Raw genomic sequence first — 27,457 nt, 5'->3', positions numbered from 1 at the left:
TGTTCGCAATGCACGTTGAATCCCTCATTGATATGTGCATCAAGAACAAGAACGTTATCTTCCTGAAAAGCAGCACATGCAAATGCAATCCATACTAACTAAAAATAGTTCACTGACATGAACTCATACCGCCAAGAAGAAACAAAGTGAGGCTGCTACCTTACTAAAATAGGACAGCACCTCAATGAGAGTAGTGGGTCCAGGTAAATCAATCATCATCCAGACCCGCTGTTCCAATCAACTGTGGAATGTAGTTCAGTAGTGTTAGTCCAAAGTGGATTCTCGTTGCGCCACGAGCACGTCCACGTAGATGGACACAACTCCCATGTCCAATGGCGCGACCGTAATTCTATTCGGATATTTTTTTGGGGCAATGAGGGCTCGCGATGAAGTGGCTAGTTTTGCGACCAGACCGCCCTTTTGGCCACGACACGCCCAAACCACCCACAACGCGTTCGCTCGCTGTCTCTTTGTTTTAATTCTTGCTGAACATGTGTTTCGGTCGGCGGTTAAGGGGTGAGAAAGAAAAAGAGAGTAGGAAGAGAAAGAGAGAGAGAGAGGGTGGCCAGTTAGTTGTCGTTTAGTTGATGATACGGATGTGCCGCCATGATGCCATTCTTTCCACTACTCTTCGTCCTGGCGAGTATAACTTTGTTTTTTTCGCGACGTCGCTATAAGACCATCGAAAGTGCTGAGCCGCCGGTTGTCGTGAAGGGTCATACCTACTCTGATAGTGTGGATGAGACCGAGCTTCAGCCGTTGGAGAGTAAGAAAGTTGAGGACGTTCGGAGTGCTTGTATCATTGGCGCTGGGCATGTGGGTAAGCGCGCTGCTATTGCCTTCCGGTCCAGTATAACTTAGAAGAAGAATAGCTAATATCGGCCAGGTGCATTGACGGCGGTTGTACTCGCTTCTCAGAATCCCCACATCCAGTTCAGTGTCGTTGACAATGATGCGGGTCTCATTGATGCATGGAACTCCGATCGCCCCCCGGTGTTTGAGCCTGGGCTGGAGGAGATGTTGTTTGAGGAGATATCAAGCCTCAGTCTGGATGCGTCGGCTGTCCCGAATCAGTCTATAGCTTCGGATAGTAGTCAGCCTCGAAAGAGGAAACTGACGAACTTGACATTTTCTACAAACATCCACGCGGGCGTGGCTGCAGCAGACCTGGTCTTTCTATGTTCGGAGATATCCTCAACTATAACAGTAAGATGTCCGCTTGCAATTGGAAGACAAAGCTGATCATTGGTATAGATTGACGAAAAGGAGCGCTTAGATCTGTCGCAGTTGGAATTTGCAATCCGAGCGATCGCTCAAGTCTCAACTGGCCACAAGATTATCGTGCAAAAGAGCACAGCGCCATGTGGTGTCGTTCAGCGAATGAAGAAGATTGTGAGTGCTCTTCCCTCAAACATAGCCATGAAATATTAACGAAAGCAGCTGCGAAAAACCGCATCTCCATCCGCTTCATTCGATGTGCTATCCAACCCCGACTTTCTAGTTCCAGGCACAGCCCTTCATGACCTCCTTTACCCTCCCCGCATCATTATCGGGCACATATTCTCGGAAGACATGTCACCCGGAGCATTAAGCGCACTAAAAAAGCTTTACATCCCATGGGTTTCAGAAGAGCGCATTATCACAATGGACGCATGGTCTTCCGAACTGGGCAAGATAGCCGCGAACGCATTCCTCGCCCAGCAAATCAGCAGTCTACACTCGCTCAGCGCTATATGCGAATCCACCAACGCCAACATCAACCACATAACCCAGACCCTGGGTCTACCGCAACGAGTCGGCTTTGGATTCGGCAACTCTCACTTGCAGACCGAGGTTCTCTGCCTAGTATATCTGGCCCGAGAGCTAGGACTACAGCAAGTGGCAGAGTACTGGCGCGCTGTCCTGCGCATGAACGATTCGCACAACCGACGTATCTCCCAACGCGTCCTGTCCCAGTTATCCGGCGATCTCACAGAGCTGAAGATTGCGATCCTGGGGTTTACCCCAAAGGAGAACAACAATCAGTATTCTGTGGCGCTGGGTCTGGTCCGAGACTTGTCGAGGAATGGGGTAAAAGTGGGAATTTATGACCCGTTTATACCCGCAGGCCAGTTGGAGAACACGCTGCGTGCGAGCAATGCGTCTCTTGAGACGGTCACAGTGGCTGAATCAGTGGAGGCGGCATGCGCGGGATGCAGTGCTGTCATTCTTCACACGGATTGGGAGACGTTCGGACATGAAAAGGTTCGATGGCAGGGCATTGCGGGCCAGATGCAGAGCCCGAAGGTGTTCTTGGATCCGTATGGTGTGTTTGACCAGTTCAAGATGCAGCAGTGGGGATTCAAGATGTTGCAGGTGGGTGTGAGGCAGGTAGAAGCAAAGTAATGTTTGTGATGTCTCTACAACTGTTCTTTTATGATCTGCTTATTTACTTTAGCATGTGGCGCAGATGGAGGTTATCAGGTGTCATGATTCTGTGGTTGAGCGATTGATGTTTGATTTTTAGTCTCTTTGAGTGTTAGGGTCACCGATTTAGATGTTATTGTTCACTGCTTTCTGTTTTGGTTTTAGTGCTATGAATCCCACCAACAGCCACTGTGTACAGCCTTGCGGGCATGTTTAACTGTAATAAGTCTATATATGCTAATTGGCTGCCAGTTCCAGGGTACGTAAAAGGCGGGGGCTCTAGCCTGCATTGGCGAAGATCTTATAGTACACGAGGGTTTTGAATGGTGACTCAGTATTGAACGGTTGTATACTACTTATCTCATGCTACTACATATCTCTGTCTATTGGTTAGCAGGGCGAGTAGTTCCACAAGAAAAATGGGGGCCGGGCGATCTTTGAGGCTGTAGCCAAGTTACCGGCCAGCGGCACCATCCATACTCCTTAGGATATGAAATTTCACCTATCAGATGAGGAGACTTGCTTTGCGTAAAGTGGGGCAGCCTTACATGAAACTATGCTCTTGTGCTGGACGGCGAAGGTGGCGTGTTGGAAATAGTTGTTGGCTGAACAGTTCTTAGTACTGGCCGCTTCTACACAGCCCCAACGCCCTTTATTCAAAACTCTCAAGACATGTCTGGAACACTGATTCCCTTCAGTCTCCCAACCCCATCCCTAGACCCCCAAACCAGCTCTCCCCATGAAAGCCCTCAATGACGATTCATTTTCCCGACCGGAATACCCAGTCATCGATGAGCTAGTTCAAAACGCTGCTGTGTCTCCCGCCGAGGCAGTCCAGAATCTCCTTCGCGTTCGCGAGGTCTTACATCAGGAGAGACAGGAATCCGAATCACCCTCTGATATCGATGGTAATCATACGTGGTATGCCATGACCAAAGTTGTGGACACCGCCAACATCACTCCAGCAGATGAGCAGGACAAACTCATCGACTTTATTTTCGAGCTGCACCGTACCAAGGTTATTGATCCTGCCACAGGCGAAGAGCCAACAGCCGTTGATCTCAAGCTATGGACTGAGGTTCCATACCTCAGCATATATTTAACTGATTTCTATTATTTCAACTTCACGCCTGGTACATCATCCCTACCCCCCTTACTCATTTTGTTGGTTAATCCCGCAACTAAATCCGTCAGAATATGCCCGGCAGGTAGATGAAGATCCCCAGAAGGAGTATCCTCCAAGTGACCTTCAGGAATGGGAGAACCGCAATTCCTTCATGGCGCACCTTACGAGAAGAGCAGAATACCTCTGCCATTATTTAGACGCATCGCTGTATGCATTCTATTCGTGTCGATCAGCGTTTGAGGAAGGGCCGTTGATAGAGGAGGCCGTACGCACGGCATGTATCTGGTATATATACGCCGGTCAGCGCGTATGGGAGAACTGTCAGGCTGGACGGCTCTTCGGGGATGAGGACCAAACTCCGCGCCGAGATATGCACATGGATAGATGGCGCCTTTGGAAAGATGGACTGAGGGCGGCACAGCGGGAGTTTCCTAGGGAAAGTACGCAGGAGATGATACGGAAGGCGTTGGAAGAGATTAAGAAAGCAGAACACGAAAAGTAAGAAACCAATCAATAAGAATCATGCTAGAGAATCCACGGAGACGCAAAATGATAGTGATGACGGCTGCAAGCCCAAGCCGTCAGCCAGACGATGGGCAGCAGGTGGTATTGTGCTGTATTTGTGCTATTGACTTCCATAGATATGGTATATGCTACTCTCGAGCTAACAGGAGTATTCTTATTGCTAATATGTCCCGACAAATTGAAGAACATGCGTGCAGCTCCCTTTCCTCTTGAAATAGTCCATTAAGCAGTACCTTCGCTCTTCAAGAGCATACGCAGCTTTAATACACGGTATACAACATACATTCTGGAGACAAGACCTCAATCTATAAAACAATTCCACCACCCCCAAGAAAGGTCATCAACCATCCTCCTGCAAATCACGCAGGCTAATCCCACTTTGTTTCCGCGGCGCCCGTCGCTGTAGTCAGCTGCAAGGTACCAAACCCGGTGCCCAGTTATGGGCGGAGGCGGGATTCCCGTCCGTTCGGATACTCCTACGCGATCGTCTTGGGTAAATTTTTCTGGCACCAATAGTCTAGTGAAGTTGGCGGCTGCCAAGAGTCGATTGACGGAGTTGAGAGGAAAGCAAGAAGGAACCGATTATCAGGGTGATACGAATCTCCCGCTATCAGAGCAGCGTCACCGGAAGCTTGCGTCCTCTATTGCCGTAAAGAGCTTGCCGTAGGTATTGTCCTTGCCTGTGTTCTTATTGGCACTCCTCGCAGGCGTTCGCCGGTGCATTATAGACGTATAAGCAGGCTGGTACCCGCAGTTCGGCTCATCTCATGGAGCACAAGGGGATTCGAAGAGGTGAGTCGAATCGCACACCTCGAGCGATTTCAAACGCCTGACTTCCTCAAGATCTCTGTAATAGATTGGATAGACAGGGATGGAATGGAAGAGAAATACATATACGAAGCGGAGATGCAGTCACTAATCAAGCTGCTCGGTGAACTCCTCCAATCCACCCACATCCTCCCAGAACTTGGAGAAATCGACATCGTTTTCTTCGAAGAGCTGCTTTACCTGAAGCATGGCAGACTGTTGCCTTTCCGGCGTGAACCCGCCCGGCTGGGTACTCTCGTATTGGACCAACTCAACCCACCGGTAGAAAAGGTCCTCCTTGCCCATGGCGGTCAATTTGTCCTTAAACACCAAGATCTGGTCTCTTTGGGCAGATCGGGCCGGGTCGGCTGGGATATTGATTGTTTCGGGGTTACTCCTTTCGTTCTCATCTCCGACATGCCAGATCAACCAGCCATGGGCATCCGTGTTCACCAAAACTGCCGTGCGGAACTCTTCCAATGAGACCTTATCGTCCGATTTCGGATTGTCGACCATCTCGTGAGCCTTGATCATGGCGTTGTAATCGAGGTCGAAGTCCTGATCTATAAGTAGGTATCCCGTCTTTCTGATACGCTCCGGCGTGACCGCCGCAACGATCTTGTCTCGTGTTTCCTCGTCTTCACGGATCCAGCGATCACGTTTGAGGCCCTGAGTCATGTCAGGTTGGCTTCGCCGAACAATAATCTCGTGTGGCTGGAAGCCGATGTTGCGTCGCCATCTGACTGCCCCGAAGAGGAAGCGGATAGGCCAGGCCAGGAACATAGTAAACAGGAAGTAATCAAAAAGAACAGTTCCTATGCGACGTAGAGCCACCATGAAAACTTCGGTCCAGTCCATTGTCGTTGTGTCCACCGTCATAGAGTTGTTCATCCCGACCAGCGCTGCTATCATGGCGGGATACATGTTGCGGACCATGTAGACTCGGAGAGCAAGGAGACCGACAACAATGGCATTGATTGCACAAGGAACGATAAAGGTTTGTTTCTTGATGTCCACCGGGCAGGTATCGACGTGGATAAGGTAGACTTCGCGCGGAGAAAGCGAGTCGAGGAGCGGTTCCAGAGATTCCGGAGCTCGAACGAACGGAGGGATAGGGCCAGTTTGCGAGCCAGGAGTAGAAGTTCCCGACGAGGTTGCGGAGGGAGTAACTGAGGCCTTGCCCTTGGGGCCTCGCCTGGCGGATTTGGCCATCCTTATGCGGATACTCGGGGATGTACAGTCTTTCGCTTTTCAAAGGTTGGAGACGTGAGGCAATCGATGGCTGTTAGGGGGAAAGGGGGGAGGGAAATGGGAGAATATGTTTTCAATAGGTCCACATGAAGGACTGATCCACTGACCCGGAGGCTCAGTAGTCGCGGCCAAAAATATGCCAATCAATACAAATAAATTGTAGGTCAAACGACCTCCGCGCGAGAGCTCAAATGACCCGACCCCTTTGCACGTGACTATGACGGCCATGAAGCTGGGATGATCCAATCGGACTATCCATTGTCCGGCCCGCTTCCGCATTCCGCAGCTCCAGAGTCTCTTGTCTTGTCCGTACAACAACTAAGGAATAGCTCGGTGCTATCTACCTGAAAGTTTTGATACACATCCCACAATGTTAGGCGCAGCATCCCGGCGCGCTGTCGCCATTCCAAGGACCCTTGCACATCGCCATCATCAACATGCATTCTCATCCTCGTCATTCTCGACACGCACAATACCCTCCATCCTCCGTTCACGGCCGACGGGTGCTGCTCCTACATCTCTCCTACGAACCGTCCAAGCCACCACCATCCAGACTCGTCCCCTCTCCTTCGCGCAGAAGATGAAGCGCGGTTACCAGGAAGCCTCCCGTGGAATTTGGCGCAATAACCCCATTCTCCTTCCCCTCGCACTCCTCTCCGTCGCCACCGCAACCGCAATCTTTAGCTACATCGCCTACAAGGAAGCCACAGAAGTCGGCCCGCAATACCACAAGTTCCCGCCACCGGTTGCAGAACGTCTCCGTACGGCAATCTACTATACCGACGTGAAGCTGAATCCCGTCAAAGCTATCGACGCATATAGCGAGGCAATCAAGTTAGCAGCGGAACTGCAAATGCACCCTTACTCGGACGAAGTGATGGGAATCAGGTTGCAGGTAACCAAGTGTCTAGAGATGGCGGGGCTAGTGCCAGCTGCTATTCAAGTCTTGGAGAAGACACGAGCAGATGCATATCACTGGGTGAAGACGAATATGGAGACAGAGGCATTCAAAAGGGGGGAAAGCGATTATTACTTTGCCCGCGGGCCCTCCGCAGAGAAAGGCGAATTGGCCGCTGAGCCAATGAAGGTCGACCCCGCCATTGCAGAGTCATACGAGAAGATGAAGCAGGCGGAGATCTATGAGTATGAACAAGTAGAGAAGACTCTCGCCAAGGTTGTGGGTATGTCCGTAAAGCTCGCGGAACTATATAAGAGTGATCATATCCAGGATGACAAAAAGGCCGAAGAGGCGCTCGAATTTGCCGTTCAACTATCCCTCGGCGAAGTGCAACGTCGACACCAAGCCAAGGTCCCCATCGGCGGTGGCAACTGGTTGACTCTAACGGAGATCGGAACCGCTCTATCCGAGTTGGGCCAACACTATGCCTCCAAGGGGAAGTTGGACCTTTCTTTGCCGTTGTATCTGCGCGCCTTTGACCTCATCAATGCCAATGAAGGCGGGGTTCCATCATGCAAGCAGGTCACCCTCATGTACAACATCAGTGGCTGTATCGGCTACCCAGCTCTAGACGGTGTCGCACCATCGTCGGACCCCGGTGTTTCGCGTGCTGAGGCTATCGAGGCCGCACGCAAGTGGGCTCAGGGCGCGATCGAGAGGGCTGAGAAGGTCGAACCTTCCGAAGATTCTGTGGAGTGCGATTACAGCTGTGCGTCGGCTAAGGTTATGCTGGGACAGTTGGCAGTGTTCCATAATAAACCAGAGGAGGCACTGAAGTATTATTATGAGGCCAAGGATCTTTACAACCGCCTAGAACTTAGTTCTGATGCGGAGGATGTCTCAAGGCTGATTAAGGATCTCGAAAAGAAGAAGAAATGATTGAACTGATGGATGCAAATCAAATTAGGAGGATTGTGTTGACGGGGCTGATCAAGACCAATATCCACCAGCATGCGGACGTAATGTCACTGCCTTCTTATTGGGGGTCGAAACGTGGCGTCGTCAACCACTATCCCAGCCTACAAGGCAACATATCAGTGAGTCAGCGTCTGAAAGTAACCATTTGATTCATTGCGGACTTTTTGACCTGTTCGAGCCGCTGAGTTAGGTGCAGGCGCTTCGTTGTCTTGAAGCAACGATATTGTGACGGGCTGTGATGGATGACCTAGGGGCTACCCTACTTCCTTTCCTCTGGCATATCGGATCTGCCTGGCACACGTCTCGAGCTATCTGTCACCCCCCGTAACCTTCACTAGCGATGTATCTACTAGCTTTCTCTCAAAACTGTACAGTAAATCTTGGTGGTGAAGCCATGTGATCACGTTCAGAATATACTCTCTTCTTCCCCAAGACCTCTCTGGTTCCTTTCAACGCAGGCCAATGTTCCCTGAGTTGCCATCCATGGGTCATGCCCAATTGTAGCTTGAAGCCATAAGCCGGTACCTGCACGGAGTATTTATCTTACTTCGGGAGGGGAATTATCGGATCAAAGTAGGACCGGGGCCTCTGTTCCAGAACAATTTCCGATGCCTCGACTTTCCAAGCTCTCTTCCATGCTTAAGCAAGTCACTAGATATGGATGGATGAAGCACACCAAGCAGTGCAGCTGAAAATACTTAGCCGGGTATGCTCACGCCCATACGGGTTCGCGGTCGCAGGAGAAAATACCCTGATGATGGAGCCCCCAAACCAAAACCCAGTGGACCCAAGGGTGGGCGACCCATGATATCTCACCAGACCAAGCTCGAATCATCTCAGGCGCGAAGCCACAAACGAGCTCGTCTACTCGTCGTCAAACCCACCAAACCCCGGCAATCGATCCTGGAATCCCTCCCCGTCGAGTTGATTGAAAAGATCTTCCTATACTCTCTCAATGTGAACTTCGCTCGCTGTTCCTCAGCCCTAGGCGCAACCGTTTCGAGTGAGCGCATATACAGAGCGTTGATCCTGTTGGCGTTTTGGGATGACTCGTCTGCTACTACAGCAGTTAGAAGTCAGGCCCCAGAGGCCGCAATATCCAGGATTCTCCGACCTGTCGATTACCACCCTCTCAGCCATGCGGAGCGGAGACACCTCCAGGACACCATCCTTCGCTGCAAATGGTGCACAATACAGCGGCTTCTGGCGCAGCTACCGGACCTTATGAACCTCACCATTCAACGACACTGGTTCGGTGCAGGAATCAGCATGGCCCCATATGATCAAGAATCATTGACCCGATTCCTCGCTCAGAAAGAAGACACTCGCGTCTTCGAAGGAACCGACAGCAACGGTGCCAATCACTACACCCTTACTGTAGCACCCCTAGTCTCAGTAACAATCACCCACCGTGAAACCAACCAATCAACGACCTACCCCGTCCTAGGCGTTCTTCTTATCCCCGATAAACTCGTCGAAGACCTCTCTAGCCCTGATCACGTCACCTACCTCGAACTCCTCCGCATAGCCAGCGGTTTGAACCGCGCCGACCTCGTCAAACCGACTGTCTCTGTGTCCCATGAATCCCTGCAAATCGGCATCCACAATGCCCTCATCGAAAACAACACAGCCGCTTTATCCACCCTCCTCAAGATCGATGAATACCACTTCCGCAGCGAGAACCAGTCCCTCAATCCAACTACTGCTGTTCCTTACGTCCTCCCCGCAGAACATTTTCGCACGGCTGTCCGGTTCGCCCGGCATGACACGACGTTCTTCCAGCTTCTCGTGCGCGCTAGTGCGGAGTCTGTTCCGGCCGATGATTCGGAGATTACAGAATGGGCTGTGAGCTTGAATAACGCATTTGGGCGCTGGCTGTTGATTTTGATGGAGCATTTGCCGCAGCAGATTCGGGCCGCACATGCGAACCCGGCGGAAGATGCAGTGTTTTACCTGGGCCGGGCGAACGGACAGAGAGAGCTGGCAAGACGGTACTTGAGAGAGGTATTGGGTCTGGAAGAGTTGGGATGTTGGATGGAGGAGACGATGTTTGATGCGTCAGCGCTGTGGAAGGTGGACGTCGACTGATCCTATTGCAAAAGCCTGGTTTGATTGTGGGACTATATGCCCTGTCACGACGGGTCTTCTGACATGGCTTACGACACAGTCGAATAGTTCCTTAGAGGCCTGGCTCTTTGTATGGGATGTATGTATTTTCAGTAGCACTCGAGAGACAGTTCGCCAACGAGGCTGAACGCTACCATTGAGCATAATGTACACAACCGATTTCGTAAGTGGCGGCATCATATACCTACGTGACCACTTACTCCCCGGCTCCATCTCCCAGACTAGAAAAGTAATAAAAATAATAAAGCCATTGTATTATCGTAGCTACTTTGCTAAAGACTCAAAACTCTATTCAAATGATATATATGCAACATTCAAACATACGCAAATAACAAAAAGATCAGACAATCAAACCCTCACCTCACCACCACCAACCAATTCCCCAACAACACCAACCAACTCATTCAAAACCTCATCCACAACAGTCTCCTCTCCCTCCCATCCTACAACACCAACATGCATGACACCTTCCTTAACAAACGAAACAACCTTCATCGGGTCGGCCGCATCACCATCCGGGTTCAAAATATCAACCTTGCACTTGCCTCCGGCAAATGGCATCTCATCGAAATCATCCCAGTCCTGGTGATGAACCACAGACCCAACACTCTTGTCCCAGTTCAGAGCATTGCCAATCTTGTCTAGACCCAGGAAATCATACTCGGCAGATTCCGCAGCCTGCGACTGCACGGTGCGCAGGAAGTCCATTGCCTGCCAGCTGGGTTGGATTTGGACTCGGGTGGGCGTAAGCTGGTAGCAGGAGCCGACGATAGAATCTGGGCTGGGGAGGGAAGAGAGGGTTCGGCCCGAGGTGACGGTCGCGAAGGTGATGTCTTGAGTTTGGAGACGGCGGGCGAGGAGGAGTGCCCAGGAGGAGGTGAGGAGGGTGGCGGTTGTGATTCCTTCGAGGTTGAAGGGGAAGGGAAGGGGGATGGGAGCGGTGTGGAAAATGGATTTTGAGCCTTGTTGTTGTTGAGTTGGAAGAACGGAGGGGGTAGATCCTTGGAGGAGGTTCTTCCAGTAGGTGAGGGCTTTGGTCTGAGGAGTCGGCGAGAGGGTGTGTGAGATGTAGGAGGAGAAGGGAGTCGGGGTGGGGATTTGGCCGGATGTGTAGAGGGTTTCGAGGTCGCGGAGGAGCAAGGGTAGAGAGACGCCGTCGTATTGGGCGTGCGAGAGACCGAGGATGAGGCAGGATTGCTGGGTCGGGGTGTGTTCGATGTGAAGGAATTGGGTGAAAGAGGAGCCGAGCTGGAAGGCGGTCTCGGAGTGTGTCTTACAGAGCGAGTTGACTTCGTCTTCCAGAGTGGATGTGGTCTGGTGAATCGCCATGGGGGCTGTGATATCATCGAGAACAACTTGGAGGAAGCTGGAACCGTGCTCGACGAAGACGGTGCGCAGGATGTCGTGCGCCTTGACGATCTCGTGGCAGGCCCGGTGCAATTGCTCGCGGTTGATGTCCTGGTCGAAGTACAACATGGTGTATTGGATGGAAGTGCGCGGTGCCTGAACAGTGCCGCGGACATCGAGGGCTTGGATGTCGGTGACTGGGAGGACGTCGCGAATAGACCACTCAGGGTTCGTCAGCTGGGGACGGATCACCTCGGACAAGAAGGACTCCAGGTTGTCTTTCTGGCCAATAGTCGAGAACGGATGGTAAGGCTGGACCTTCTCTTCCTTTGATACAACATTCACCCGCAGCGCCTTAGCAGCATCCCCGAGACGCATGCGTTGGAAGATATCGGCCACGGTCAGACCGTGTCCTTGGGCACGCAGGCTGGATACAAGCTTCATAGCAAGAACGGAGTCACCGCCTAGGCGGAAGAAGTTGTCATCAACGTCGATTTGTTCGGGGCTGAGCTTGAGGGTGGCGGCCCACGCGGACCGGAGGATGGCCTCGGAAGGTGTCAGGTTGGTCTGCGCGGCGGCCTTGGCCAATGCCTGCTTAAAGGCATCCCTCAGTTGAACGAGCATGTCGCGCGGAATGCTGGAGGCGAGTTGGTTGAGGACGTTATGGTTGGGCACCCGGTCCACCACAATGTAGGCAAAGGGCGCCATGTAGGATGGGAGTGAGTCGTGGATAAACTTGTCGAGCTTCTTCAATGCCACGGCCAGGCTCACGGAGATCGAGGCACAGACAGTTGCCTCAAAGCTTTGGGAGTCCGCATCGCAGCGGATTTCCTGTTGGGTAGGCAGTAGCTCCAGACCATCTTGGATGGAAGTTGGCTGCTCGATGAAGACGACCAACTCGGGCTCCAGCTCAGACGATGGCTGGGACACGGCCGCAGCGGCACGAACAGTAGAAGGAAGGTTTTTGGTGAATTGGGCTTCAACCTCCGCAACATTAACGGCGTGTCCCTTTACCGACACGACATTCTCCTTCCGACCTACAAACACCAGGCTACTATCCTCGCGCCACTGGACCAGGTCTCCGGTAGCCTGCACCCGTCCAGTCCGACCAGAGTACCCAGAACTACCCGACACAAGCCATGCAGGGGAGTCTACCGTCTCGCCAGCAAGAATAGCTCCTTCCAGCCAGAGCTCGCCAACGCAGCCAATGGGTGAGAGGAGGGATGGATTGCGTGCATCACAAACCCAAGGGACCACAGCAGGAGGGTACTTAGACCCTTCCTTGATGCCCTCTTCGGCGCGAAGTCTCTTCGAAGACTCGTTCAAGGACAGCGGGGGTGTTTGGTTCCAGTGCCAGATCTGATTCAATTCGGCCTCTGGGAGACAGGAGATCTCGTCAATCCTCCGGGTGAGACCTTGGCTCAGCTGCGAGCAAGCAACTTCGATCTGCGCAAGGATGCGCTCCATCTGCGAAATTTCAACGAGACTGCTGTCAAAGCTGGCGCAGATGCGGAAGCCACCCTTCTTGATACCACAGCCCAGCATGAGCGGGTAGGGGTTGAAATGAAGGGCTTCGCGCACCACGTCCCCAACCTCGAAGCCAAGCTCGCTGCCCGCGTATTCGGGCTCCGGCTGCACAACTAATCCGGTGGGTGCTTCACAGGCATGCTGGGCATCATGGCTGACCTTACGAATATTCTGCATACCCATGTGCTGGTACGGGGTTCGAGACAATATACCTTGCTGCACGGCCTGGAGGTACGATTCAACGGTGCCAGCGCGGTTGATATGGATCCGCACCGGAACTGTGGCAATCAAGGGACCGACAATGCTCTCAACACCCGCCAGCGGAATGTCTCGACCAGTGAGCGTCTCGCCAAAGACAACGTCATCGTTGCCGGTGTACTGAGACGCCACGAGTGCCCAAGCAGCCCGGATAAGGGTAGCCATGGTGAAAGGAGACCCAGAATTCGTCTCCAGGTTGATGTGCCGTTCGATCATACCATCTGGGATGGGCAGGTAGTCTCGCGAAGGCAGACGCGGGAACTGAGGTCCGACAGCGCCTTTCAGTTCGCGACGCCAGAACTCCTCCATAGCGGCTTCGTCGGTGTCACGCACATATTTGACGAAGTCCCGCATCTGGGCCTCCACCTTGGGCTGCTGGCGCTGCAGAACCTCGCTGACCTTCTTCAGTACGATGGGTTCAGACCAGCCATCATAAAGAACATGGTGGACAGTCCAGACCATGTATCGCTTGCCATCAGCGGGGTGATCGATGATAGCATAGCGAGCAAGATTCTCTCCGAGGTTCATCTTCTCATCACGATCTTCCTCGAGGTACCGGGCTAGATCAGTCGAGTGCTTCCAAGTGATTCCATCCTTGAGGACGACCTGCTGCAGGCCGGGTTCCTGGAGCTGAGCCAGACGGGTGCGCAGGATTGGAATGGCTGAGACGACCTCCTCCCAGGCGTGCTTCCAGGCGTCGAGATCCACGTCGGCTGGAATGCAGGCCAATCTCTGTGCAACGTACGCCTTGACTGACTTGAGCGAGAAGGTGAACAGAGACTCCTGCGTTGGGGTGCAGGGATAAATATCCTCGATGGCTGCTTTGTCGAACCCGTATACTTGGGCAGCCTCCTCACAGGCGCTTTCGGCAGGTTGGGAGATCAACGAGAATGGCGGAATCTCGGTCTGGGTCTCGACATCGCAGATAAGGACCTTACTGGCCATAGCAGACAGAGTAGGATGACCAAACGTGTTGGCGACTGACAGATCCAGGCCTTGCGCCCGACAAACTGATGCCAGTCTCATCGCAGCCAAAGAGTCACCACCCAGGGCAAAGAAGTTGTCGTCTGGCCGGATGGTCTCGGCGTCAACCTTCAAGGTCTGACTCCAGGCCTGTCGCAGACGCTGCTCCAGCTCAGTAAGCTCTCGATGGGCGGTGCTCGCCGCACCCTGATCCAGCTCGCGCAGGTCCACAGTGGCGCCAAACTGACGCAGTCGTCGACGATCCGTCTTGCCGGAGATCAAGACCGGAACATGACTGACGGGGATGTATGCTGTAGGCACCATGTACCGGGGCAATACCTTCTTTACCTCCGCATCGGCCTGAGACAGTGTCTTGCTCAGCTCCTCCGGAAGCTCTACCGAGGTAACTTCGGTGTTGTCGATGCCCTTACTGGCTTGAGAGGCAACAAAGGCTACCAGGGTCGCCTGGCCGCCGGATCCCTGAGGCACAATCACCTCCGCAATGACTGTGGCTTCCGACGGCAGTCTGGCCTTGAGCTGACTCTCGATCTCTCCCAGTTCGACACGCTGTCCGCGCAGCTTAACCTGGGTATCCTTTCGTCCCGCGAAAACGATACCTCCAGATCCATCGGGATCATACATTCCGAGATCTCCAGTCTTGTACATCCTTCCGTGACGTCCAGCGTAGCCCTGATGGCCGGCCACCAGCCACTTCGGGTCCTCAATAAATGCCGCCGCCGTCTTCTCAGGATCATTCAGGTAGCCCTGGCCGACAATTGGACCCTCCACCAGCAATTCACCCACCGCACCGACCGGCATCAGCTCATCATGGTCATTAGGATTCACGATCCAGATAGCCGCACCATTGCCAGTTCCGATGGAGATATAGTCCCTCCCGGTGGCTGCGCTGCTATTCACCGTGCATCCAATCGTGCACTCACACGGCCCGTATCCAATAATAATCCTCGTCTCCTGACCCCAGACTGTCACATCACGGGCCGACGCAGCCTCACCTCCCAATCCCAGCCCGCTGAGCGACGCAATAACATCCGGTTCTAAAATGCGGGCCACGGACGGGGTAATACCCGCATAGTTGACGCGCATATTGCGAATAACGCCGTTGATATCGTTCAGTCGGTCCTCATCGGACGGAATGCAAAGGCAGCCGTTGTTACCCAGTGTCAGAAGCATGCTGTCAATACTGACATCGAACGCGTACGATGCGAAATCAAGGACCCTTGAATTCTCATCATACCCGACAGCCTTGGCGCGGGGGAACGCACTACTCGTGTAGCTACCATGGGAGACCTTGACGCCCTTGGGGGTTCCCGTGCTTCCCGAAGTGAAAATCAAGTACATAATGGTGGTTGAGGGAACCTTGGGTAAAACTGGGGTGTCTTCCAGCGGGGGAACATTCGGGAACGCACCCTCCTCCACAACAAACAACCCTCCATCCTGAATGATCTCTCTCGACAGGTCCTGCTGCATGGACGAGCAAATCATTGTTCGTGCATTCACTTGCTTCGCCATATTCTGTAGCCGAGCCAGTGGAAGGGTAGGGTCCATCATCGCAAACGTGCACCCAGCCTTCATGACAGCCAACACGGCAACAATAGTCCAGCGCGACTTCTCGAAACACACCGGGATGAAGTCTTCCGGCTGCGCGCCCATTTCTTGGATCTTCATGGCGACATACGTCGAATACCGCTCGATCACGCCGTAGGTGAGACTGCCATCCCAGGAGTCAATTGCGACCTTGTCGGGAGTTTTGCGGGCTTGTTCCGAGATCACTTCGTGCATGCCGAAGTCGTATGCTGGAGGGAGTTTGTGGTTCCATGACCAAATGTCAGAGATGTCGCTGGCGGTCGGACGGAGGCACTCTTCAATAGTGGCATCGGGGTTCGAGAGGACCAGTTGCACCGTGTCGATGAGGCTGTTGATGTGGCGGGTAAGGGTATAGGGGAGAATCACTTCGGAGTGCCAAACAGGCTTGATTTCGAGATTATTGGCATTATAGCACGCTTCCAGGTGGATGATGCCCTGTGCGTTTATCTCATTAGCCTGGTTCTCTTATAGTTGGTACGGCGATATGAGTTGCGGTCGCGGCTTACCTCGTTCGGCTCCTCAGTGGTCTGAGACAGCGCGCTGGTGCTGAGGAGCACTGCAAGTGACGTCGATGGAACTGTCTCGGGGGTAGTAGTGCGCTTGCGAGCAATTGCAGCAGCAGTCTGCCCCACACTGCTTCGCAAGTCGGCCATTACCTCTGTCGACAGACAGCGGTTGACTGGACTGGCCTCATCGCCCTTGTAGGCCCATTCAAAAGATGCCTGGCCATCTTCTCTCGTACGCAAGAGCACAATGAGCCACGAAACAAGGAGAAGCTCTTCCTTCATTCCTGAGGGGGTAGTATCGGCACCCAGGCCGGCGGCCTCTAGTGTATGTACGCCTGCCATATCGTGTGAATCTTCTTGTCCCTGCGGACTTGTAGTGTGTGTGTTGCCCATTCGGCAATTTAGTAAAATCCAGTCCAGCTGCGTGGGAGGAGAATGAGAGGCGAGAAAAGAGAGAGGGGGAAAAAGAGGGGCAAGTAGTTAGGAACCACTGAATGTCTTCAATCTCAATGCAATTATTTCACCCAGGGTCAAGTTCAATAAGTGCCCAACGCACGGAAGGTGGACACCATGTATATTATTATTATTATCTGATCCGAGGTCCCAGAAAACACAAACGGATCAGATTACTACTGACCCTCTTCCGAACATCCCGTGAAGTTTTACAGCTCCCCCAGTCCTAAGATTATCATCATTTATTATGATACTACCGAGATCGGCGGTGGAATCCACCACGGCTGCGGGTATACTGCAGTTTGCAGCACTGGAACACGAGATCAAACGGGCACCAACGGACAGACAAGCCGGCTTGTGAAAGTTACCAGGCAAAAGAATTTTGCACAGACCACGTATGCCAAGCGTCTAGCCGAGAATTAGTGAGACACGGCATGACATGATTTAGCCCGCAGGCGTGAGAAGTGTAACTGGGAAAAAGTTATCTGATCTAAGTTGCTTGGTAGGATCCGGTCTTTTGCGAGGACTGGAACTTAGGGTAAGGGTTATACTACGTAATTTGCAGCGATGGAATTAATATGAGTCATAGAATTGGTTAATTGTTTATTGTCTTCTTGACTAGCCTAGTTACTGTGTTACTGTTACATAGGTCTGTCGGAAATGAGCGACCCGTGGGTCCAGTTATCAGGATATTTGTCGTTGAGTGGGGGTGATGGATAACAGGTCGTTTGTGGTGTATGTAAGAAATGTATCTGAGCTAGTAAGTGTCAATGACACTAGTAACAGCGCTAGTATGTGACAAGTGGGGTTGGTGATTGATAAAACTAATCAGATCAGATAGCTGCAGGTCCACAGACCACCAGGAATTTAGCTGGTTAAGGTATCCGAAACAGGTTAGTTTGGGTGAGGAGGTAGGATTGTCGAGATTAATCCCTCATACGAATTAATTCTCCGAGCCATGGGAGATGCAGATACTCTCGTTCAATGGGATATTCTGATCAAGCTACAGCGCAGCTTGATGCAGGGGGTAGCAACTGGGTTCTGCACAGTGCGCTGCGCACCATATTTCTTTTTTTTTTTTTTTCTTTTTCCTTTTTTTGTTCTTTTCCCCCATTTTTGTTACTTTTCTCTTTGTTCAAGCTATACTGGGTAGCAACGTCTGAGACTATTCTTTTGGTATCTAAAGATGCCACCATTGTCCGAGTCGTATGATAATCGCGCTGCCTAGCCCGAACGAGCGTTATCGCCGAGTATCTGATCTAATCTGATAATCTGTTGATTTACGGAGTATGGAGTTTGGAGTAGGAGACCTCAAAGTAGGAGATTTCGGCTCTGAGGAATCTCGAGTCCACAATCAGAGTCCACTCGTCTCGCACGTGGCATTTACTCGGATTCAGATACTGACTTGGGTTGGTGTCGCATGTAGGAAAGTTTCAGCTAATGTAGGATAACCAGGCAGTTATAGCTTGCAGACGGTGTCCAGCGACTCCCCAATATTTGTATATTGGCCTCTATTGTATCATTATAAAATCTTGACCGAAGAAGAACAATAAACAAAATACCTATTGAGATATAGAGAGATCACTGTAAAGCTCAGGAATAGCTGATGTAGTTACGGGCCTCCGTCTATGTCGCTTCCAGTATGCAGGTTGGCATCGCAACAACTAAGGCATCACCGCATCTTGCATATACCGACGGCTACAACCGCCGGAGACATCTCGCTTTCTCTCGGATGATTTCTTTTATCCGCCGGTGGATCAAGAATACGACAAGTGCATTAGGGTCTGCCTAGGTATCCACACACCATCCATTACCGCCTTCGAAATACTGCGTATTCAGAAATACCCTTTCAGTGTCCGACTGTCACCCGCTTACCATACATCCATAGAAAATTGTCTCACTCATTATCTGATGAACCCCACCAGCACCCTCAACATCCCAAAATTCTTGAAACAGCCGAGGAGTCCATTCCCGGGAGTACTTGGTTCCGGTGATAGCCACACTGTCAACTGCCGTGAAGATAAGAGATTACAAAGTACATAAGCCAAGCCTAGCTGCAGTGATTGTTTCTGGAATTTTGGCTCAACCTTTTACGCACACCTACTACTCTACACACATTATTCTACTTGATTTTAACACAAGGCAACTTCATCTAACACATCATCAATAAACCCATACGCATACTTCACAACAAGCAAACATGTACTCCAAATTCTGGCCCAAGGGCGGCCTTCCGGGAATCCTCCACCACTTCGTATGTCCAATCCTAACCCCTCCGACTCCCTGCCGACCTAACTAACACAATATTCCCTCGATAATAGACAGAAACACTCGTAACCTTCGAATATACTACCACTACCCCCTCCCTCTCTCAACCTCACACCCTCCTCTTCGTCGGCGGCCTCGGCGATGGCCTCGCCACAACATCCTACATGGCCGACCTAGCCCGTGCCCTCCACTCCACCCCCTGGTCCCTCTTCACCCTGAACCTCACATCCTCCTACCAATCCTGGGGCCTGGGCCATCTGGACCGCGATACCGACGAAATTGCCCAATGTATCCGCTACATCAAAGACTACAAAGCGGATAAATACGGTTCTGCCTCTGCAGCTAGCAGCAAGATCGTCTTGATGGGACACTCCACCGGCAGCCAATGCGTCATGCATTACCTAACGCGGCCGAACCCCCATACCACCAAACCGCCCTTCGATAAGTACTTGGAGCATGTGGAACGGTTGCCGCTGGACGGAGCTATCATGCAAGCACCTGTGTCGGATCGCGAGGCGATATTGTGGGTGTTGGAGAATGGGTTTGGAGGCAGATCTTCCGCGGAGTGTAAAGCGGTCTATGAGAAGCTGGTGAACATGGCAAAGGAGGCAGAGGAGAAGAGAATCAGGGAGGGTGGAGAATTTGATGTGATTCTGCCGATTGAATTGACTAGCTTCGCCTATCCGGCTAACACACCGTTGTCGGCGAGGCGGCTGTTGAGTTTAGTGAGTCCAGATGCTCCGGGTAATCCTGGGGAGGACGACATGTTCAGTTCGGACTTGGGGCCGGAGCAGTTGCAGAAGACCTTCGGGAAGGTAAAGAGCGGCGGCTTGTTGGCAGAGAAGGCGAAGTTGATGGTGCTATACTCGGGTAAGGATCAGAGTGTTCCTGACTGGGTGGATAAGGAGGCATTGTTGAGGAAGTGGCGGGGGATCACAAACGCTGGATGTGCAGAGGGTGAAGAGATCTGGGATGATGAGCACACTGCCGTCATTCCGAACGCGTCGCATGCCCTCAGTAACGATGATCAGGCAGAGCCAAGACGATTCCTTGTGGAAAAGGTCATGGGACATTTGAAGACAGTGGTTAACGAGTAATACACCTTTTTTCTTCTTTCTTCGTGTACGATGATGTGTGTTGGGATTTTCTGACCTTCTGAAGTGGTACGTCCGATGAATCTTGTGCTTTGTCGGAGAAACAGCAGATCCACGAGACATGGAATGCTGCCAATCAGCTTGAGACTGGGTATAGATATCACACGCAGGACTCGACCGGCCTGCGGGCTAGACGTGACTGGGTGAAATATGGCCTGGTAGCAACAGTTCTGTTGCTTGCCTCACCTTATGTCTATCCGCACTATGGGGGAAATTAAGCTGATGATGGTTTGAGTGGGTTATGCCCAGGAAGCCTGTATCCACATCGGATGTCTACGTTGATGTATATATGATGGTAGATAGTAATAGAGATATCAAGATACAAGCCAGACATTCACGCAAACACTATGGAATGCTCAGTCTCCGTTGAAGACATTTCTACTAGTGCTATGTTCAACGCACACTCGTCGACTCTAAAGATATATATAGCTAGGCTTGCACACGAACACCCACACAACCCACAAGTGCCCCGTCAGTCAGCCAGACAACTGGTTGCCGTGAGTCCATACATCTATTCAAGGTCTCTCGAGCAGTGCTATTATGGTATTGTGGGATGTTGGCCAACTTGCAGGGTGACTCCATTATTTTCACCGGGGTGGTGTGGTCGATAGCAATGCGGCCGGATACGGCGGAAAAGTGACCGGTACGGAAGTGGAGACCAGAGCAAATGGATAATGTACAGTATGGTATTGAAAGATTGCTATCTAGGGTTAGATAGTGCAGCGGTGGGGCCTCGCTTCCACTGGAGGACTAGTCTCCGGGACATGTCCGGCCAGTACGTATTTTCATTTCTCGTTGATGCAGACCAAGCAGTTTACAGCTTGGCATTCCATGCTGCACGGTCGGCCGATTCCAACGGTCGCTCACGCCCATCCCAGAATATCGGGCACAGCTGGAACCACTTCTCGCGGCTGCAGATGGAATGAACTGACCGTTTGTGGCCCAGGTCGACGTACTTGCCGATCGTCAGACCCTGCGCATTCTCATACGACAGAATCGTCGCCCCTGTTGCGCGTGGCTCACCCACCACGTTCACCGTCCTTGGCTCATCCAGGAAGCAGTAGTGGATGCAACTCGAATACCACGCGTTGACCCGCTTCGCGCCACGGAACGACGCATCTCCCACCAACGAATGCCTTCCACGATCGTAGTCATGGGCGTCATAATGCGCACCATAATGGTCCTCCTATCCCAGTGTTAGCAGCTGTCAAAAATACGACCATGAGACAATCAAGGGACAATAGCATACCTTAGACCAATAGAGCTCGTAGTACGAGAACCTTGTCTCATTGAAGCGCCCAAACAAGCAAAGTACATGCGGATCAAAATGCAACTTCCGGAGGTACTCGCGGTGTTCATCCAGTGTACCTGTCTCATTCCATCCCTTCGCCACACGGGGATCATTTTGCCAGGTATTGAAGAGCTGCAAATGGCTTGGATCCTGCCAATCTACAACTTCCAGGGAGAAGTGCTCATCCAATTCAGGGATATAGCGACTGTAGGCAATCGAGCCAGGTGCTGGCTTGGGCCGCCGGATCGGGTGTCTGGCATAAATAGGCTCCTCGGGAAACTTCTGCGTGAAGTGATAGTTCTCCGGCATGGGTGGGTATTGCGATAAAGGCTCTCGCAGAGAGCCATCGGTGCCGTCACCCACCACCCAGATGGGACGCGGGCCCATTGGCGACGCGGCGCCTTGCCAGAAAGAACTGCGGAGGATCAATAGGTCGGTAGAAGGCTGGACTGCGCGATCATCAGGCCGTGTGGCCTTAGGATGCTCAATTCCCAGTCCAGTCGCGAGGAGCTCAGTGCGAAGGACATCCTGGCCTGCGCCGGACAGGGCCAGGCTGAAGTATTCATGGGTGGGATGGGCAAGGTATATAGCATGGACAACGTTCCAAATCTGCCCCAATGTCGGTGTGGTGTCAGTCCATTGGAATGTGGTTTTAGGTGCGCGACGGGCTCGTGCCCAGGCTGTGTTGTTTGAAGGGGGAGGGCAAGTATTCGGGGAAGGGGGTGCTAATTCAAGCCACGAAAGAGAGTCGAGGTGTAGAGGCTGAGGGGGGGATCGGCCGGCTGGGGGCTGATCATGAAAAGTCAAGCTGAGTTTGGCTGGTGACGTTTCGGCTTCGGCAACAGTGCGCACGCGGTATGCGGTCAGAAAGGGATGAGGAAGCTTCACCAGTGGGTACTGGGAGCTGGCAGTAGTATTGGAACTCATCCTCGCTCGCTGTGAAATGTCTAACGAAGACAATGTAGAGAAGAGAGACACGGGGAGATTAAGAAGGAAGGAGGAAATGAAACTGGAACGCTGCGACCGAGGCAAACGGTTATATAGAAAGCCGGGGCAATTTAGACAGAACAACCGAGGAAGACAGATAACGAGCTTGGAAGGTGTCTCAGGTGGGTGTCCGCCAATGGCCCGTCCTTGGTTGCTCTCGACCCCCCTTTGGCACGGTCTTGGGGCCCACCGATATCGCATATTATGCCGCCTTCTGGACCCCAGCATAGTCCTTTACAAAAAAAGTATAAAAGTAGCGCGAGCTGGTCCGGCTGTCCCGCGATCAGATAAGCCTATCAATCATTCGCACCCTCGACCATGTCACTCCGATCGCATTCCATACAGCATCCAAATTTCCATGTCTCCTTTCCCCACGAGCGTGTGGTCCAGGTGACCTTAAATCGCCCCCAAAAGCTCAATTCTCTTGATCTGGGTACAAGTCGGGAGATCCAAAAAGTCTGGGAGCTGTTCGACCAGGATGAGAGCTTGTGGGTGGGTATTATTACTGGTACAGGGAGAGCCTTTTGCACTGGCGCGGATTTACAAGGTATATTTATTTCCTGTGCTCTCACATACCTCTGTACTCTGACACGATTGCTTACTTATTAAATCGGGTAGAGTGGAATGCTATGAACGAAGCTGGAGTGGTCAACGACATGTCCCCGCCCGGACTAGCAGGCCTGCCCCGACGAAGCGGCAAGAAACCCATCATCGCAGCGGTCAATGGTATTTGCATGGGGGGCGGGTTTGAAATGGTAGCAAATTGCGACATCGTAATCGCCTCGGTGTCTGCCATCTTTGCGTTGCCCGAAGTTAAGCGAGGAATTGTGCCTGTGGCTGGCTGCCTGCCACGCCTGACCCGGACATTGGGGTTGCAGCGCACGATGGACCTGGCCTTGACTGGCCGCAGCGTGGACGCAAGGACACTCTACGATTGGGGGCTAGTGACTCGGTTGGTTGATATTGGTGACGATGTTGCACAGGCAGCTCTTCAGATCGCCGGCGTCATGTGCAACAACAGTCCGGATGCGCTCATTGTTGGCCGCGAGGGTATCCGGTTGAGCTGGGAGGCCGGTAGCGTGGAGGATGCGGTGTCGACGCTGGCGGAACACTCGTACCCGCGCCTGGTGGAGGGAGCTAATTTTGCCGAAGGTATTCGAGCGTTTGTAGAGAAACGGTCGCCACAATGGATCAACTCCAAGTTGTGAGACGGAAGAGGGGGGTTTTCACGTACGGTCTGCGGATTACTCCGCAATCAGATAGCCAGCCGGCGCTGTGTGCCTGTTCGGCAAGAGGCGTCCGGATCATCTGGCGTTGTACTTTGTAGCTCGCTCATTATTCGGCGGAAGAACCCGATGGAGCCACTCATGCTGCAGAATTTTCCAGCCGTGTCCTGGCCTCGAATTACTCGTGAAGAACTTCCTTCGACCTACTTGGAGACAAGAACCATGGAATAATAGTTTAATGTACCCCATCGCTTAATATAGTACCCACTGGACTTGTGAGAAAAATGAAAACCCCTCAACAACGGGTGTTGATGGCATTCGCATCTTATCATGGATCAGATTAGATTTAGTCACGGACTAGCCGCATTTCGTCCACGGTCTCCAGGCTCGTTTTTCCGGCGGCCGCCAGGGGAAATTGGATTGTGTGATGAGAGTGGGTCCGTTAGTTAACATTTTTCCGGTGACCGCTGTAACCATACAGTAAGCAGTATCGTACGGTTCATACAAGTATTCTCTTAGTATCCATACCGCGAGTGGGTACCGAATTGGGATGTTGACCCGATCCAGCATCATCAGACGACTCAGCTCGACCCGGATGTGGGTGCCTCCCACTCCTTGACTCTGTCTACTGTCTAGTCTAGAGACCTTGGGGCTATCGATCAGGTAAAAAGACGCAGAGATTACTGGTGCCTTGAGTGGATCGCAGGAAAACATGCCGGTCATACAGTGCCCACTCCTCATCTCCGGGTGGAGATCACGGATTTTTATCGTGCCTCACATCGTGTCTTCCGGACAAGCACACGCTGCGAATCAGCTAGTTAGACTACACACCATCGCCAGACTAATTGTTGGCGCTAACAATCTCTGCACCTGTGCTAGAATAGTTACGTAGACCTTGTAGGGCATCATCACCAGCTTACGACCGCCATTGGTTCGATCAGATAGGGGAATGCGCAGGACAGCGCCATTATCTGATTAGATTGGCTCGTCTCCAGGGATCCAGTGGTCTCCAGTTGCGCTCGAACCTAGCCACCCTTCGATTCAGGATTTCAGATGCGGCCGCTGCGGCCGCCGCAGCCGACTTCGGGGTTATCAATCTGTGCGTGGGCCTGTCAACACTAGTCCTCCGCCACTCGTAGCTAGCTGGGTTCGCCTGGGTATAAGGGCCAAGAAATCCCAGATTTCTTGTCCTTGTCTTGTCCTCCTTGGCTTTACCCGCTCGATCATCTCTTCTGCCTTCTCGATAGGTCGGTCTATCACTATGGCCGTGCTCGAAAAGTTTCGTGAGGCCTTTGGCCGTAGCCCTTCTATTACCGAAGAATCCGGCAACAATGTTACCATGAACACCGTCGAGGAGACCAAGCATGATCCCATTGCTGATGAGGCAGTCCGTGGTCCTGAAGACTCTGAGGAAACTGTTTCCGAGGATGCCTCTTCAGCGCACCTCCAGATTGGTGTTAACGACGTCGAGGCTATCACCAAGTCTTGGTCCAAATGGTCCCTGATCGCCGTTTTTGCCAAGTATGTGGTCTCTCTTGGTATCTGTTCTTCCCTTGTATTCTTGCTAACTTTATTTGATTTTCCTCGATTAGCATCTGGCTCTTATACTTTGTGAATGCTTTTCAGTCCTCTATTCTTTACAACTTGCTCCCCTATGTCACCAGTTCCTGGGAGTCCCACTCCCTCCTGAACGTCATCTATGTCGTTGCCGACTGCATGTCGGCCGCCGTGTACATCCCTCTGGCGAAAATCATGGACGTGACTGGCCGTGCTGAAGGTTTCGCGACCATGGCTGTCTTTGCTACGCTGGGACTGATTTTGATGGCCACCTGCCACAATCTTCCCACCTTCTGTGCTGCCTATGTAAGATTTCCTTGACGGCTAATCGAGTGAAAATTTTACTCGTGCTAATCAGTCCATTTACCAGGTATTCTACACCATTGGCTTCGGTGGCATGACCTACTGCGTGGATGTCATCACTGCTGATGCCTCCAAGCTGAAGAATCGAGGTCTGGCCTACGCCTTCACCTCTTCCCCTTACATCATCACGGCCTTTGCTGGTCCCAAGGCTTCGGATGACTTCCACCTTAGCTGGCGCTGGGGCTTCGGCATGTTCGCCATCATTTTCCCTGTCGTCGCTGCCCCGTTGTACTTCATCCTGAAGCACAACCTAAAGCGCGCGCAGCAGCAGGGTTTGGTCGCCGTCAACCGCGACGCCCGCACCTGGTACCAGCTTGTCTGGTTCTACTTCATCGAGTTTGACAGTACGCAATTATCCCCCTATACCTCCAGAATCTCGTCTCAACCTAACTAACCCCTTCCAGTTGTTGGTGTCCTTCTCTTCTCCGCCGGTCTCTGTGTCTTCTTCCTTCCCTTCGATATCTCCTCCTACGCCCCCGACGGCTGGGCCTCGGGCTACATTATCGCGATGATCGTCGTCGGTGTCGTGATGCTGGTTCTCTTCTGCCTGTACGAATGGCTCCTTGCGCCCGTGCCTCTTTTCAAGTTCGGCTTCCTCTTCAACCGTACCGTTATTGGTGCCTGTCTCCTCGACGCCACCTACCAGCTCTCATACTACTGCTGGGATAATTACTTCACCTCTTTCCTGCAAGTTGTCAACGACCTGAGCGTTGCCGAAGCCGGTTACGTCAGTGACACGTTCGACGTCGTGTCCGGTGTCCTGCTCCTCTTCGTCGGTTGGTTGATCAGCAAGACCGGCCGCTTCAAGTGGCTCCTCTACATTTCCGTGCCCTTGTACATATTCGCTCAGGGTCTCATGATCTACTTCCGTCGTCCCAACCAATCCGTCGGCTACCTCGTCATGTGCCAGATCTTCATCTCCATCGGAGGCAGTATCTTCATCATTATCGAGCAGCTCGCTATTCTGGCTGCCGTCGACCACCAGCACGTCGCTGCCGCCCTGGCCCTCCTCAACGTCGTCGGTACTATCGGTGACGCTATTGGTGCCACCATCTCCGGTGCTATCTGGGATAACACCTTCGAGAAGGCGCTCATCCGCTACCTGCCTGAATCAGCCATGTCCAACCTCGAGAACATCTACGAGGACCTGGAAACTCAGCTGAGTTACCCGACTGGTAGTGTTACCCGCACTGCTATCCAGCATGCCTATGGATATGCCCAGACGCGCATGCTGGCGGTTGGAACGGGTCTCATGGCTCTGTCCTTTATCTGGATCGTTATGATCAAGAACATTAATGTTGCCAAGGTCAAACAGGTCTCGGGTATGGTTTTCTAGACTTGTCGATGGTTTGCGTGTACATTACCATGTTACATACATACATACATCGGTTTGAATAGAACCTCTCATCCTGAATGCATCCTTACTACCTTGTCTTTTTTCTTGTTGATTGAGAAACCGGTGTATATGTGGGGGTTGGTGCATCCACCGCTCACTTTTGTCGTTTCTTTACTCGCCCATATCATACCCATATTCCCCCCTTTTCATACATACCCCCTGTGTGCCTGCTGGTGCATGGACATCTGCTTAATTATATCCCCGCTACATTGCATTGGATTAGCATAAAAGTTATACTCCACTAATTAATAACCTTATATTATACCATTCTTTTTTGGCGTAGATCTGTGTAGGTGACAGAATAGAAAGATCCTGTAAGAACAAGCAACCCTTCGTGGTCTCAACAACCATTCGAAACAGAAGACATCCTATCATCTCTAGCAATGGGACAAGATGCTATCCGCTACCGTAGCCTCTGGATCATATATTAGGCTCAAC

At 52.1% G+C, this 27,457-nt stretch overlaps 10 protein-coding genes across 10 annotated transcripts; 7 read left to right on the top strand and 3 right to left on the bottom strand.

Annotated features, from left to right (window-relative positions):
* The first annotated feature begins 487 nt into the window (after window positions 1–487).
* On the top strand, window positions 488–2,735 carry ugd2 (putative UDP-glucose dehydrogenase Ugd1). Its single transcript, XM_025661248.1, has 4 exons — window positions 488–820; window positions 887–1,206; window positions 1,255–1,392; window positions 1,441–2,735. The coding sequence occupies exons 1-4, from the start codon at window positions 607–609 to the stop codon at window positions 2,383–2,385; spliced, it is 1,617 nt and encodes a 538-aa protein (XP_025509991.1). The 5' UTR covers window positions 488–606; the 3' UTR covers window positions 2,386–2,735.
* Window positions 2,736–3,120: 385 nt separating this feature from the next.
* Window positions 3,121–4,034, top strand: BO85DRAFT_472921 (DUF3632 domain-containing protein; the record flags this gene model as incomplete). The annotated part of the gene is made up of 2 exons (XM_025662587.1): window positions 3,121–3,539; window positions 3,601–4,034. The coding sequence occupies exons 1-2, from the start codon at window positions 3,146–3,148 to the stop codon at window positions 4,032–4,034; spliced, it is 828 nt and encodes a 275-aa protein (XP_025509990.1). The 5' UTR covers window positions 3,121–3,145.
* An 814-nt stretch (window positions 4,035–4,848) lies between these two features.
* On the bottom strand, window positions 4,849–6,278 carry BO85DRAFT_209857 (uncharacterized protein). The gene has a single exon (XM_025654608.1). The coding sequence runs from the start codon at window positions 6,074–6,076 to the stop codon at window positions 4,973–4,975; it is 1,104 nt and encodes a 367-aa protein (XP_025509989.1). The 5' UTR covers window positions 6,077–6,278; the 3' UTR covers window positions 4,849–4,972.
* Window positions 6,279–6,439: 161 nt separating this feature from the next.
* BO85DRAFT_454283 (TPR domain protein) lies at window positions 6,440–8,425 on the top strand. Its single transcript, XM_025661247.1, has one exon. It carries the CDS (start codon window positions 6,486–6,488, stop codon window positions 7,950–7,952), a length of 1,467 nt encoding a protein of 488 aa, XP_025509988.1. The 5' UTR covers window positions 6,440–6,485; the 3' UTR covers window positions 7,953–8,425.
* Window positions 8,426–8,638: 213 nt separating this feature from the next.
* Window positions 8,639–10,378, top strand: BO85DRAFT_408580 (uncharacterized protein). Its single transcript, XM_025657406.1, has one exon. The coding sequence runs from the start codon at window positions 8,700–8,702 to the stop codon at window positions 10,077–10,079; it is 1,380 nt and encodes a 459-aa protein (XP_025509987.1). The 5' UTR covers window positions 8,639–8,699; the 3' UTR covers window positions 10,080–10,378.
* Window positions 10,353–16,666, bottom strand: sidD (nonribosomal peptide synthase SidD; the record flags this gene model as incomplete). Its single annotated transcript, XM_025657405.1, has 2 exons — window positions 10,353–16,253; window positions 16,325–16,666. The coding sequence occupies 2 exons, from the start codon at window positions 16,664–16,666 to the stop codon at window positions 10,467–10,469; spliced, it is 6,129 nt and encodes a 2,042-aa protein (XP_025509986.1). The 3' UTR covers window positions 10,353–10,466.
* Window positions 16,667–18,977: 2,311 nt separating this feature from the next.
* Window positions 18,978–20,142, top strand: sidJ (putative siderophore biosynthesis lipase/esterase; the record flags this gene model as incomplete). The annotated part of the gene is made up of 2 exons (XM_025658369.1): window positions 18,978–19,031; window positions 19,099–20,142. The coding sequence occupies 2 exons, from the start codon at window positions 18,978–18,980 to the stop codon at window positions 20,140–20,142; spliced, it is 1,098 nt and encodes a 365-aa protein (XP_025509985.1).
* Window positions 20,143–20,931: 789 nt separating this feature from the next.
* On the bottom strand, window positions 20,932–22,417 carry BO85DRAFT_508015 (GNAT family N-acetyltransferase; the record flags this gene model as incomplete). The annotated part of the gene is made up of 2 exons (XM_025664434.1): window positions 20,932–21,385; window positions 21,449–22,417. The coding sequence occupies 2 exons, from the start codon at window positions 22,415–22,417 to the stop codon at window positions 21,014–21,016; spliced, it is 1,341 nt and encodes a 446-aa protein (XP_025509984.1). The 3' UTR covers window positions 20,932–21,013.
* Window positions 22,418–22,795: 378 nt separating this feature from the next.
* On the top strand, window positions 22,796–23,685 carry sidH (enoyl-CoA hydratase/isomerase family protein; the record flags this gene model as incomplete). Its single annotated transcript, XM_025656562.1, has 2 exons — window positions 22,796–23,024; window positions 23,096–23,685. 2 exons carry the CDS (start codon window positions 22,796–22,798, stop codon window positions 23,683–23,685), a joined length of 819 nt encoding a protein of 272 aa, XP_025509983.1.
* A 1,279-nt stretch (window positions 23,686–24,964) lies between these two features.
* On the top strand, window positions 24,965–27,272 carry BO85DRAFT_508011 (MFS siderophore iron transporter; the record flags this gene model as incomplete). Its single annotated transcript, XM_025664433.1, has 4 exons — window positions 24,965–25,224; window positions 25,296–25,566; window positions 25,631–25,967; window positions 26,028–27,272. 4 exons carry the CDS (start codon window positions 24,965–24,967, stop codon window positions 26,957–26,959), a joined length of 1,800 nt encoding a protein of 599 aa, XP_025509982.1. The 3' UTR covers window positions 26,960–27,272.
* Window positions 27,273–27,457: the final 185 nt, after the last annotated feature.

This window comes from Aspergillus piperis (genome assembly GCF_003184755.1).
Source record: "Aspergillus piperis CBS 112811 unplaced genomic scaffold BO85scaffold_35, whole genome shotgun sequence".
Classification (NCBI taxonomy): domain Eukaryota; kingdom Fungi; phylum Ascomycota; class Eurotiomycetes; order Eurotiales; family Aspergillaceae; genus Aspergillus; species Aspergillus piperis.
This window is presented reverse-complemented; position numbering and strand designations above follow the sequence as displayed.

Excerpts from the sequence above, each read along its gene's own strand:
- ugd2 (XM_025661248.1), top strand. The coding sequence starts at position 607 with ATGATGCCATTCTTTCCACTACTCTTCGTCCTGGCGAGTATAACTTTG. Across the intron at positions 1,207-1,254 it reads AGATATCCTCAACTATAACA|ATTGACGAAAAGGAGCGCTT; the intron begins GTAAGATGTCCG and ends TCATTGGTATAG. Across the intron at positions 1,393-1,440 it reads TTCAGCGAATGAAGAAGATT|CTGCGAAAAACCGCATCTCC; the intron begins GTGAGTGCTCTT and ends TAACGAAAGCAG.
- BO85DRAFT_209857 (XM_025654608.1), bottom strand. The coding sequence starts at position 6,076 with ATGGCCAAATCCGCCAGGCGAGGCCCCAAGGGCAAGGCCTCAGTTACT.
- BO85DRAFT_408580 (XM_025657406.1), top strand. The coding sequence starts at position 8,700 with ATGCTCACGCCCATACGGGTTCGCGGTCGCAGGAGAAAATACCCTGAT.
- BO85DRAFT_454283 (XM_025661247.1), top strand. The coding sequence starts at position 6,486 with ATGTTAGGCGCAGCATCCCGGCGCGCTGTCGCCATTCCAAGGACCCTT.